This window comes from Pollicipes pollicipes, unplaced genomic scaffold (genome assembly GCF_011947565.3).
Source record: "Pollicipes pollicipes isolate AB1234 unplaced genomic scaffold, Ppol_2.1 Scaffold_5724;HRSCAF=6776_pilon_pilon_pilon, whole genome shotgun sequence".
NCBI classification, from domain to species: Eukaryota; Metazoa; Arthropoda; class Thecostraca; order Pollicipedomorpha; family Pollicipedidae; genus Pollicipes; species Pollicipes pollicipes.
Window position 1 is genome coordinate 31,954,098 of NW_023596746.1, and position 13,396 is coordinate 31,967,493.

Below are 13,396 nucleotides of genomic sequence, written 5' to 3' on the forward strand. Positions count from 1 at the left end.
GAAACGTGAGACGAAGTAGTGAAAGCAGCACTTTAAGACAAGCATTTTCCTTGTACATTGTCTACAACACGGACGCAGCAAAGACAAAAGATGGGTGCAAACCGGCGGAGGATCCGCGCGTTGTGGACGGTTTCCTGACATGGGTTGGGGAGGTCCCGTTTAAGGTTTGTTCACATAGTCTCACACTTCTATATCACATGCATTTGAAATCCGATTGGTTGATAGAGGAACCGAAAGAAAGCATTTAAACCGTTTAGATCAAGTGTATATCATGTTTTTTAATTAATGTTTTGTCTGAGATCTATGCTGGGATAGTATGATGCAGCCAAAGCTACCTAACTTTGCAGCTCAGTCATGACAGCAGGCTGTCATGCCAGCATAAATGGCAAACCGTGCCCATAGTGACTTAAATAAGATTTTTGTCTTGTTTTCCATCTAACAGGTGTGTGATTCCCAGCATAAGGAAATATTTGTGTCCCTTGCATGAGTATGCTTCAATTGTATGGTATGAATTGGACATTTGGCAACCCCCAGATTAAAACAGTATAATAAAATGATGGCAAATAATGACAAGTTAGTGGTGGTTAAATGTTTATAAGTGGAATGTTATTGAAATTGTATTTGCTGCAGAAAGCCATGTATTGTTGAGAGGAACTGGGCAAAGCCAATAGCTAAATATTGGTAAATGGGCTGTTATTCAAATTGTGTTTGCTGCTGAGACCCTTTTGTTGATATGAAGAGCTGGGCATGCAAAGTCAGCCAATAGCTGGTAAAATATTGGTCCACATGTGTGGCTGAAGGAAGCTAGCCCAAGCCAAATCTATTCTCAGACCCCTTCACTCAGTAATAATGCATACTAGTCATGAATAAGCACATAGTAAAGTATGAGGTTTTTGTCCCTTAGTCAGTCAACTTCGAATTGTTATGCAAGTGAAAAGCTTCTTAAAGTAAAAAGTTCCTAATAAATCTTGGAACATATGATGAGAACACAACTTAAAAGCACTCAAACATTAGAACTTTAAATATATCTGGTAACCACATGCAAGGTCAAAGTCTCAGTCAAAGTTTTGTATTTTGCTTGCAAAGCATATCATGCACAATCAGAGTTATCGCAAGAAAATGGTGAGTGCAACAATCAATCACTACAAAATATCTGGCAGTCTTATCCAGTCATACCTGACACATCATCACAGTCTATGATGTGTGCAAGCACATCACGTCAAATAATTGCTCACAGGTGGCAATATCTACAGCATAGTCCACATTGGGCCCACAATGCCTAGTTTTCACTCGCTCATTTTGGAACGAGTGCCACTGTGATCACATACAACACCGTATTTACTGCAAATGTTGTGTGCAGGAAGGGTGTGAATGCATACATGCAGGTGTAAGTGTGTGGTGTATGCATTTGTGGTCTGAAAGCATGTATTTGTGCGAAAGAATGCTTGCACATCTGCTTGAGTTGGGTATTGCGTGGTTCGTGCACTCACTTCCCACCATAATTTTGTGGTTTGAGGTTTCTGGCATGGCTGGCTATATAAACCCTATTCTTCTCCACTTGTGGTTAAAGCTATTCATCTCATTACATAATTCAGTGGAACAGCACTCTTTTTGTGCTTTAAATTTCAGCAGATCTAGGAAATGTCCTATTTGTGGTGATACATTCCTCACATGCACCTTATAAGCCGTGTTTGTCTATCTCAGGCAAGGTTACTTGTTTTATGATATAACCCCGCTTCCAAATTTGTTTTTGCAATCATGCAAATGCAGTTTTACTCCGCTCACGGACATAGTCTTTAATTTCATAAGCATGTGCTACATTACATAAATGTCGAGCAGGCAGACAGCAAAGTCACGAACCAGCAGGTGATAAAGGTTATGTTAGTCTGCAGGGTGAGCAATAAGGTTGATTAGAATAGAAAATTACTATATTGCTCTGAATGCATGGTGCAGGGTCCAACATTCGCTATGGTGTGAATGCCTTAATGCATGCAAAAATATACACAGAATGCATATGCATCATGCAATTGTTCCTGCAGCTTTCGTCATATGCCAGCACCCTTGTGTGTTTCCAGGGAAACAGATGAAAATGTGGAGGCTCCTGTCAGGCGGCTGGGGGTTTTGGGTTCGCATGCTTGCGCTGCTCTGGTTCCTGATCGTCGCGGGGCTCGTCATCAGCCGACTTTCTCAGCGTACATGCAGCAAACGGCTGTTCCCCCATCGTGACGACCTGGAGTCATCTGCGCAGGGTACAACTGCTCTTGGAGACTGTCCGAGAAAGGTGTATGCTTGCATGGCTTTATCTTACTTCCAGGATTTTTCCTGATTTTGGGGATTTTCTGAAACGTGTCAATGGACGTGCGGGCCGGTTCGCTGCGTATGTTATCCTCACACTGATGTACGGGTTGAGATGTGTGCTGAATGATCGGATGTGGATTTGCGGACCTTTCAGGTGTTGTGCTGGAAGACCCATCTTTATACCAGGGTGCTCTTGAGACTCAGAATATCCAGTTCGGTAGGGATCTAGTTTGTTTTGCATCTCAACGTGGCCTACGGAGACCCGTAGACAGGCCGCCTGTGCGCAGGGCTTATTTCCCACCTGCCGCGAGCGCACGCGCAGCACCCACGGCTCAGCTGCGGCGTCCTGCCCCCAGAGGCTGGGCTGGTGCTGGACATGCTGCAGCTGCGCTATTGGCTGTGCTACGGCAGTCTGTGGGGCCAGTTACACGAGCGGCGCAACCCGGCCTGGGAGTCGGACGTCGAGCTGTGCGTGCTGCGGGAGCAGGCCACCGACGACCGCCAGGACAGGTCAGTGCTCACGGACCCGCCGCCGCCGCCGCCGGCCGACCACAGGGGACCGCAGAGGGCCGTGGTTAGCGAGCTGACTCAGGCGCTGCTCCCGTGGATGGTCAGGCGGGGCCCACAGGCCGGCAGAAGGACAAGGCGCAGAGTGGTCCGGAGGTGGACGAGTTCGTGTGTTCGCCCGAGACTGCGTGCCGCTTTCATGTGTTCGCCTGCGCCTCTGTACCGCCCGCTGCCGCTCTGTGCCTCTGTGTCGTGTGTGCTGCTAGTGTGTTACGTGCTGTGTTATTGCTTGAACCCTCCGCGTGAGCTGCGCTGACCGTGCGCTACCTCCTCCCTCGGCTGCTGGAGCCTGCGACTCATCGCGGCGCCGTTGCAGCCTGGTGACGCAGCTGGAGGCGGCCGGCTTCACGGCCGAGCTGGACGCGCGGCGGGGCCTGCTGGACGTCTACAGGTCGGACGGCACGCCCGGACTCGTGCAGCTCATCTTCTTCGCGCCCGACTCTGTGAACAAGGTAGCCGTGCCGACCCCGGCCGCCCCGGTGCGCTCTTTAATCCCAGCGACGCTGGGCCTATCTGTTGATGCGTTTGAAAACGGACTCCCTTTTGATTACCGAAAGTCGTCCGCGACAGTGAGAGGCGTGTGAGAGACGTGTGAGACGCGGCGCGTGAGAGCCCCGACGCCTTCGCCTCTCGCCAGATGTACCGGCGGGACGGCTGGCTGCACCGCTCGCTGGGCGCCGACTGCACGGCGGAACCAGAGCTTCACTGCTTCCCCGCCCGACTGGTGGCGGCGCCACTGAAGCGTCGCGCCTTCGGTCATTACGAGATGCCCGTGCCTTGGGTGGGCTTCGAGCTGCAGAAGTACCTGTACCCGGATTCCTGGTATCGGGATTATGCGCCCAGCTGCTGACGCGGACGGCAGCGTGGTGACTTAAGGTGGTGGAGTGAATTGGAGGGGATTACAATGTAAATGGCATGTGGAGAGATGCGGGCGCGGGACAAGGTGGAGGATCTGGGGGGTTGGGGGGGGGGACAGATATGCTGACCGATGTCATTGCATGAAGTCACTTGTGATCAGACAAGTACGTGTTTTTATGCAAGACTGAGTGATCATGTGCCCCCATGAGCTAGTCGTCGACGTGCCTCTCCTCTGCCGCCTGGGCCGTCTTCCGGCACGTGCGGCACGCGTTTGGCACCGTGAAATCGCGTTGAACGTGACCCACCTGAGGCTGAAGTGCGCCACCCTCCGTTCCGTCGTCCAGTCGTTTGGTCCGTTGTGTTCCCGTGTTTCACCCCTTACTACTTAAGTGATATATGTATATGGCCGGTGCTGCATAAATGACATATGCCTAAATCCCATGCAAGCAGCCTTTGTCCTGGTGTTTAAGCACATCTTCCGCGTGTCGAGAGATGCGTAATGTGTGGGGGTTGTCGTACAACGTTTTGTGGGTATTCATATAACAAATGCGTTTGGTAGTATTTTTATCTTCACTTAAAAGTGCTGCGCCTTGGATTTCATGAGCCTGTGTTTTGGGCCGTCGATGCAGCTAACTTGTCTGGGCTTTCTCACACTGCCGTGTTGCGCGGTAATTAGAGGGTCATACGTGTGCCGGACCACAGTGTGGCTCACCACTGAACAACAGTCTTCGTGCATATACCGTTGTACTTCCTTTGTCGGTGCCTCAACATGCGCGCGCTTGTGTGTGTGTGTGTGTGTGTGTGTGTGTGTGTGCGTGTGCGTGTGCGTGTGCGTGTGCGTGTGCGTGTGCGTGTGCGTGTGCGTGTGCGTGTGCGTGTGCGTGTGTGTGTGTGTGTGTGCGTGTGTATGTGTAGAAGGGGGGTTCCACTTTCCACTGCGTATTTTAAAACTGTGTGGGCCACGTGGTCAGGCCACACCTCTGGCTGTCTTTCCGGTGCCATTCCTGGTCCGTGCGTGGACAAGACACACGTCATAAATGCCGCTGCTGAGCGGCGCGGCGCTCCTCGGCGGGTGCGCCGCGCCCCGCCGGAGCGAGGTCTCGCTGGGCTAGAGCGGAGACGGCTCCCACCTGTGTGCCATGCCGGACGTTCGGGTGTAGTAAGCGGCTGGTGATTCGTTGTACCCCGCTACAGTCAATGACCAGGCGTGTCATAGCCGCCATGAAGTAATTGGAACATGACTGCGCGCACATCGTGGCACATGCCAGTCAGCGCACGTGCAGGCCGCCATTGTTCATATTGTCCTCATCACGTCGTTGTCGGCAGTGCATCACGACGCTCAGACGATGGCAAAGTTGAATGGAACTTGATCCGGTACCGAAGGAGTGAACACTGCCATTGACAGAAAGACATCATCCACAAGGACCAATTGACTCCCATAATCCAACGTACAAAAGGAAGAAGCCGCGTTTTCAAACAATACCACATGCCTACTCGTCTGCTGCGGCAGAAACGCTCCTGTTTTTCTAGGTTGCAGGTCCCATTGTGTTACCCGTGTGTTTTGCGTATTATCATAGCTATTATTTTAATAAGGGTAGTACCTTTTGAAGGGCGCATTTCGAATTATGATCGTCGTTTTACCCACGCAACCTTGGGACGTAAGTGGTGACTTCGGGGAGGATGTTCCACAGTTCTGGGTGAGAGGTGACATCACATCTCGTGGGACTCATTCCGGCGGCAGGACCAGGGAATGATAAACGGTTCTTGACCCGGCGAAGTTTTGGTCACGTTTCTGACGCACTCCGAGAGAACGATGCGTTGCCAAATGCGATTAGTACTGTCTTGTGTAAGAAAGAGACGCGCAGCTGATTACGGCGTCAAATCTGGGAAGCCATTTCAAACAAATATACAATACTTGTCGCTCGAGCAACCCTTAATGAAGTGATAAGCTAAGGACCGCTGTATAGAGAGATTACTGTTTGTGTGGTCTCCCGTAGAACAGACCACGATGTTACATCCTGACGCTGTCCTGCAGCCATATCGTCTGTCCTGTGTTGCTTAATGTCTGCGCGCGCCCCGGTGTGCCTCTGCCGTCACTGGGACAGAGTGCGTCCTGCCGGGACCCCTGCCTGCCGTGGGGCTGTGATACCAGCCAGGGAGCTCAGTGGTGTAGCAAAGACAGCTTTTGTGCCTCATGTGGACTTCCTGTTGAGTGGATGTTTTCTGTCAATGCGCCGTTCTGTGTACGTTTTGTGTGCCAGAGATCAATGGGTGGGCAGCACATTGTCGCGATTTTACAGCAGTCACGTCTAATTATCGTTCAGGGAGAGAGCGTCCAATGTCGGCATTTGTATGAAGGCTGATCGCTCAAGATAAGATTACTTATATTCCATTGTGTGATATTCTATTTTACATGTACTGAGTACTGTGCGACCCAGCTGGCACATGCTCACATTTCTCTGACGAGATTGACTGCTGTTCCGCGTGGAGCTTCCTGTGGAGCCGCAAACAGTCCATAATCGCCATAATCACGAGCTATGCGTATGCAATGCCGATGCGTATGTTCTCAGCTCTCCGAACGAACCATCCGTGCTTCCTCTATGTGGCTGCCCTGACAGCCTCCAATACAGAAGCCCTCTGACGTAGAGTTTCCTGAGTGCCGCGGCTGTCTCCGCCGGAGAGAAACACGGGTCGGCTGCTCGCCAACTCGCATGGAATACCCACCATTTTCGGGTGGATTGAACGGTGTGTGACAGGTTAACAATGAGCTAAAACATGAAGGAAGCTTACGTTCCTATTTTCAAACTGTTTGAGGTTACTAGGTATGTTTGTATGTGTTTTAGTCACCGGAGTCTGTCCCCCCGGTAAGTCCGGGTCCAAATCCGATTAATCTGTAAAATGAATCAGTTCGCTCCAGCCCTAGTGCCAAAAGATCATGAACCTGGGCCTCTGTCGGCACTGCATCTCGCCGTTTGCGCAATGCGACTGTTTGCACCGCGGACGGGCTTGCCCAATATATCAGCCGCCCGCATCACGACGTCTCGCGGGCTGCGCAGTATGTCACTGGGATGTGTCCCTGACGTGCATCATGACGTAGCTGTCCGATGGCATGTATGCCAATCGCGCTGATGAATCCCTTGGCCGGCAGCTGGCGCCAGGGGCTGGTGATCGACACCTGGGAAACTGCATAAAGCATGAGAGGTGTAGCAGTGTCTCGGACAAATGCTTCTTACGCGACGCGTTCAACGCAGCATACAATGTGCGAAACTCAGAGGCATTCGAGCGGAGACGTCTGGACCCACAAACGTATATGGGGTTCTGCCTATGCGATGCCGGCAAAACAGAATAGAGTCTGAGGGCGTCGAAAATCGCACGTCTGATAGAGGAGCTTGGCCGCTGACCATGAGGCCAAAATTCGCCCCGTCGCAACACATTACATTGCGGGTTCGACCTCAGTGCTGGAATAAATCTACGAACCCCCGGATTAGCCGTGGAAACACTGGGGACGATACAGCGGTACTTGCAAATGTAGCATCCATCGCAACCGTGCGCGCCAATATGACGCCACTCACGGCCGTGGTGCCGCGCCGAAGTCATCTAACAGAATAATACAAACGATGACAACATATCTGTTGTTCTGCACCTGTTGGAACCGACCAACTTAACCGTCAGAATTTTGGCGGGGAACCGCAAGACAAAAGTTTTCGGCTTCGGCCCGGGCCCTTCACGCTGAACATCGCTGCGTGCCCCCTCTGACCAGCACCGGTGCTGCACACCGGCTACCACGTCACCGTGGGTGGGGGGGGGGGGGGGGGGGGGAGGTATGACGCGGCGCGTACTCCATCCGCGACAGACGGTCCATGGGAAGTCGACCGCGCTGGCGGCCGTTGCTTCGAGTCAATTAGGCCGGTGCATCCGAGGCCGCTGGCGCCACCACCTGGGGTCATCGGACTGCTGGCTCAGCTGGAAGTACAGGGCGGGTGGGGACCTATAGACGTAATGATCTGAGTGCCGTGTCCAACATGCGACGGCCTAGTCGTGCCTGAGTGTTCATGCTCCGTCGAAGTCCTGGTCGAATTAGAAATCAGCGGCAGGAAGAAACCAGAAAAACAAGAGATAAATCACAATACCAGCGGTTAATGACCGTCATTTTCTACACAGTGTTAAACTGCACGCTGATAGATCAAGCGCAGTACACGTTTTCCCAAACACCCGTGGACCACAGGATCTTTGACCATCACCGAGGAGAAGGCAGGGGGACGCCTCCCTTCGCTTGACCGGACTCGTGCAATCACACATGTGTGTTGGCACGAGTCGCGGTGACGTAACGCCCCTTTACGACACTGGGTTCGTGGGCTCACCAGAGAAAGTCCTGTGATAGATTACGGCAGATTGTTTCACGCAAAGACAGTGGCGTGGCGTTGCGAAAAGGTGATCACATACTGTCATGTACTACCCCAGTGTACTGTGGTCACGTACTCCATTTGCCCCAGTGCATCCCAGTGGCTGCCCTGTCCAGTACTTACCCCAGTACCCAGTGTACCTAGAGACACGGTCGTTTCGTCCATCTGTTCCAGTAACGACCAGCTCTCTTCAGCCACAAACGCGGGCAACTCTATTATCACCGCATCACACCCTCTCGCGGTAAGCATCCAGTGGCGGAACGCACGCAGGCGCGCCGCCCCAGCGCGTCCAGCTGCAAGAGAAACCGCGCCCTTCCTCTCCCCCTTGCCCGCTCTTCCCGTGAAGCACCGTGTGCAGCCAAGCATTAAAATGGTGTCAGCCAGACGCCGCGCGGTTGGCGCCTGTCGCCGAGCCATTTTCACTTTCCAGCTGAGCATCCAACGGCCGGCGGCCGGTGGGGCGGCCGAGCCTCCTCCAGCGCCTCCGCTGGCGCTCGCTCGCGCGCGGCGCGACGCGCGTCGGGGCGGGTGGCGGCGCGCTCCTCTGGCAGGAAGGACAGAGCCCGACGGCTGCGACACGCGGCGTTGCTGGACCGTGTCCCGCCGCGCTCGACTGCCGAAGAAAGCGGCGCTGGCCGGGGTCGCTGCTCCGGAGCGGCGCCGGAGCTGCGAGACGGCCCGAGTCTCGAGGCGGCTGGGGGTCTCTGAATGACCGAGAGCCCCGTAACGGCCGGGAGTCCCGGAACGGCCGGGGATCTCTGAATGGCTGGGGTGTTTAGACGGCGGGTGGCTCCGGACGGGTGAGAGTCTCGGGACAGCTGGGGTCTCGAGACGATTAGGGGTCTCGAGACGGCCGGGGTCTCGAGACGGTTGGGGTCTCGAGACTGCGGAGAGTCTCAAGGCGCCACTAGGAAGGCGCTACTAGGCAAAAGACACAACTAGGCCCGTCAGAGTTGGTTAGGTAGCTTACTGGTATAGGGTTCGACCCGTGACTGCATTCGTGCGTCAGCGACGGACGGACGTCACGAAAGTTTTAACATTAGATGGCGTATCCAATGGAAACCTTTGCATTAATCCGATCAAATAGAACTGCAATGTGCAAATCAGGATGGCTGCCTCACCAAAGATGTCTATTTATGCACTGCTACAGACCTGGTGTCATCTCAAGTTCGGTCATATCGCAAGAGTGGGGTGCCTTCCTTCCCACTAACGGTTGCATAAATCTGCTCAATTGCTTCAGTCCTGACGTGCAATACTAGAGATGTGTTGGAACATTTTGGGTTTTACGACACTCGAATGCTGAGGCTATCTGGCGTTCACTGCCTCCCACCCTAGCATATAAGGCGTGCGACGCAGGGAACTGAATCTTAACCATCACACTCCCAACTCCTCATCGATATACATACATACATACATATATATATATATATATATATATATATATATATATATATATATATTTATAATATATAGATGGGCAGTGCTCATATAAATATTTATTACCCTAAACATACACTGCAAGGTATCCATACTTCTTCAGTCATGCCTAGTTGAGAGGGTCAACATTAGGACATTCTGGCCCCAATGCACATCATAGCGTATGCTTTACGGGCCAACTGATGTAAACAGCACAATAACATGTGCGTGGTGTGGTGTCTAGCGTGTAACCACCAAACGATGCATTTGGTCGGTTTGCCCTAAGATGACCTGCGCATTGAATTCGCATCTTACATGCCTAACTTAGTGCGTTTTTTGTTATGTCCTATGATCACCTGGGCATTGTCATGATCGTGATGTCCACAGATAATTCCAGACACGATATCTGTGCCTCAGGCAAGCTTGGATGAAAAGGGTGGGAACTGGGCCGATTGATAAGGCGAGTCATGGACCTCTGTGAGAGGCTGTGGTCGGCTATGAGCCAAGTGGCACAGACTTCATGCGGTGACGCGGCACGCGGCCCACGCGCCCATGAGGGGCAAACCGAGGCGTTGAGCGGAGGTATAAAAGCGTCGGCAGACGTCGATTTGAAACATCCTTGAATCACGACCTGCGAGTGCGGGTCGTCGGAGGGCGTCCCCACGCTCCGTGTAATGGGAGGCGGCGGGTAGTTTGTTCGTTTGTTTCTTATGCCGGGATGACTGATCCTCACACTGTCACTGATTTCATCACAATAGGCAATCGCCCGTAACGGAAACGGTCACGAAACGTGAAACGACTAGAACAGACGTGGCGCCAGTCGTGTAGATGGCTCATGAACACTGATTGAGATTTCACCGCTTACCTCCGTGGGAGTTTACGGACGGCCGCGATAAATTGGCGTGACGTCACTGGTATCGGGCATGGTTGTTACGTGCATGTGGCCTGAATGTTACCAATCATTTCACTACAGCATGACGCTGAAAGCGGTGCATATAGGAGTGTTATGGTGGCACGTATGCACCCGTACCCAAATTTTCAACAAAAAATGCTTGATTTTGTGTGGTTCCTTGCAGGGGCTTTACTTTCTAAAATCGGTTGGGGGGGGGGGGGGGGGATGCTGAACCATTAATGTTGAAATAATCTACGTCCAGATCTTGACATTCCCCTGACTTAGGTCACTTTAATTTGGGTCCATCATGTTGAAATGACAAACACCATCAGACAATTGTAGGTTCCAAAACTGTTTCGCTGCGGACGGGCGATTTCCCATTTCAAGACGACATGGAACTGAATTCTTATGAAAAGCTTAAAATGAAATGTAATTCACAGGGAAACGTCTTAGCAATTAGCGGTTTTGTGAACTCCTGCCACATATTTCTGTCATCGTCCATCGAAGATGGCACGAGGCGCAAACAGACGGTTCGATGTGGAATGGCGCGGCCTGACAAGTACGGAAGATAGGCTATAGACGATTGTAGAGTACATGCCACGATGCATCTATACGCAAAAGTAAACCGACCTCACATGACCTTCTCAACAGGCATGTGGCAACTGGAAGCTGGGAAGACAGAGCTGGTAGAGATTGGTGACCATATGGGTCTTGGGGAGTGACTGCCTCAGGCCATAGCGCGACCAACGCTTCGAAACCTGTTGGAAGTAAATACAAGCAAAAACGTCTTGAATCTTAGTGTTCCTCGGTGATGGGTTGGAAGCTCATGTTGATTCCACTCCCGGGCTTTCTTTTCGTGGTACAGCCAGATGGAGGACGCATCGCCGAACTGTACTCCAAGTCGTCCCGTCCCACAATGCACGTACGTCCGTTCAAATAGCCCTGCTGGTTAAAGCTTCACTCGGCTTCCCATTCACACACTTGTGTCGGGCTGGGTTCGATTTAGGCGTTCTCTTTTGTCTCCGAGTGGGACAGCCCGCGCCCGGTGACAGCCGCTGCGCAAACGCTCTGGTGACGTCAGAAGGGAGCCGATGGGTGGGCCGAGCAGTACGGTAGGTTGGTCTTTCACCGCAAACCCTACCGTTCATCCGGAACTTTACCATCGGGTCAGCGCTCGCCCGACAAGCACTGCTCAGCGAGGGCGCTCATTTCAGAAATGCACCCAGTAAAATGCTCGGACTAAGTTGTGACAGAAAAGTTCATGGCTACCCCAATCTGACTGCATCCCAGTTCTGCACACCTCATGGCTGTCAAGAAAACATCCCTTAGATCACAAATGCGGAGAGTGGTGTGCATATCTCCTGATCCGTGTGGAGTGGCTGCTCCCATAGATGTCGAGACAGTCAAGACGGATGTCAATATGTCAAGACAGATATTGAGGGCACAGACGATAGCGTAAGACTGTATTGGGGTGGGGGGGGGGGGGGGGGGGCATTCCGACCATTTTTGTTTGCCCATAAGGGTCGTGCCAAGTCAGGTTGCTGTTCGAAATTTTGAAATTGGTCAACCAGTAGCCTACAAGAACGATATTTTTTCTTTCTCAATGCGCCTTTCACAAAGTTTATTTTAGTAGGTGCGGCTGCGTGAGAAAAGCACCCCAGGCATAAAAATACCATTTTAGGCTGACTCAGAGGCCGGCTGAAGTCATCTTCGGCAACATTTACAAACCATCCAAGTGAAAGACCAAAATGAAGTGCTAACTCGGTCTAGGTGACCAGTGCAATGCTTTTCTATGATCAGAAACAGTGTGTTGTGCATTTACAGGTATTCAAGATCGCGCAGCTCTTGCACACACCATGCAAAGACCTTCCAACGCTCGGCAGTGTTTTCGTAACAAACTGAGATCAGGTACGCTGGTGCGTAATATTATACGTCACCAACTGCACAAACACGATGTATAAGAGGTGCAACGGTTACACGTGTTGCACCTGTTCGTCTAGCCTCTTCATTACTAACAACAGAGGTTTTTGACCTTGGATGACCTCATATGACCTTGTTCTCACGTGACCTATGATAACCTCATTATGCCTTAGAACAACATCATAACATGTTTCAGTGAAAATTCTGAATTCCGCACCCAAAATTACCTCTTACAACTGCCTATTTTGAGCTCAGCACGTATTTTGCAGGAGGCATCCATAGAGGTGGGTCATGACCTAGGGCAATGCCATGTGCTCTGTGGTTATATGATAGTTGCGTATGTTACTATGCTTTCGTAAATTTGCATTTTTTAAGAAAGCATTGCAAAAATTTATCTCAACTCAGGTCACTGGCCACGTCTGTTTCGAAAGATCTGAAATAAGCAAAATGTTGGTGTTATCATGTTCTATTACTAGAGGAAATTTGGGCAATGGCAAGTTACACACAAATATGGGGTGCGTGGTAAATTCTTTTTTCAAGTTTACCCCTTGAACACACCTAGGTTACTCGCCTTGGCAGATCAAAACTTAACGTTTGCACTAAGTATGAAAATTAGTAAATGAACCTGTCCTAAAAAGTTGGTGTCGCTGCAAGCGTTCATTTTTGAGCTGTGCTCGGAAATCCCTAGGGGAAGTCAAATTTCCCGGCCGGGAGCGGTTCAACAAACAAGTGAGATGTATTTTGATGTTTTTGTAAAGAAAGCTTCTTGGCCAGGCAGTTTTCCTTATCTTTTGGTCTTGGCATGCCCCATCCAAGGCCTTTTTCCTGGGTACTGGACATCCCAGTATGTCTTGCTCACACTTCATTTCTATGCTCTTTTATGCTTTTTGCAGCTGTTGCCTGTTGTTTAGGCTTGCCAATTCAGCAATGTCTTGCAATAAGTGACAATCCTGAGGTCAGTATTATAGTCTACGACACAAATGCATTGCTGAATTCTTCAAGGCCTTATCAAAATCAAGATCTGTCGTATATTAGTTCTTAG

The 13,396-nt window shown here is 51.3% G+C and overlaps 1 protein-coding gene across 3 annotated transcripts; it reads left to right on the forward strand.

Moving 5' to 3' along the window:
* On the forward strand, positions 1 to 3,797 carry LOC119103854 (uncharacterized). 3 transcript variants are annotated; one of them, XM_037227527.1, is made up of 5 exons: positions 132 to 164; positions 2,076 to 2,281; positions 2,655 to 2,808; positions 3,182 to 3,317; positions 3,503 to 3,797. In XM_037227527.1, the coding sequence occupies exons 3-5, from the start codon at positions 2,675 to 2,677 to the stop codon at positions 3,713 to 3,715; spliced, it is 483 nt and encodes a 160-aa protein (XP_037083422.1). In that variant the 5' UTR covers positions 132 to 164; positions 2,076 to 2,281; positions 2,655 to 2,674; the 3' UTR covers positions 3,716 to 3,797. The 3 variants fall into 3 exon arrangements, with proteins under 3 accessions (XP_037083423.1, XP_037083422.1, XP_037083421.1); XM_037227526.1 differs by having other exon boundaries at positions 2,076 to 2,249; XM_037227528.1 differs by lacking the exon at positions 2,076 to 2,281 and having other exon boundaries at positions 1 to 164.
* Positions 3,798 to 13,396: the final 9,599 nt, after the last annotated feature.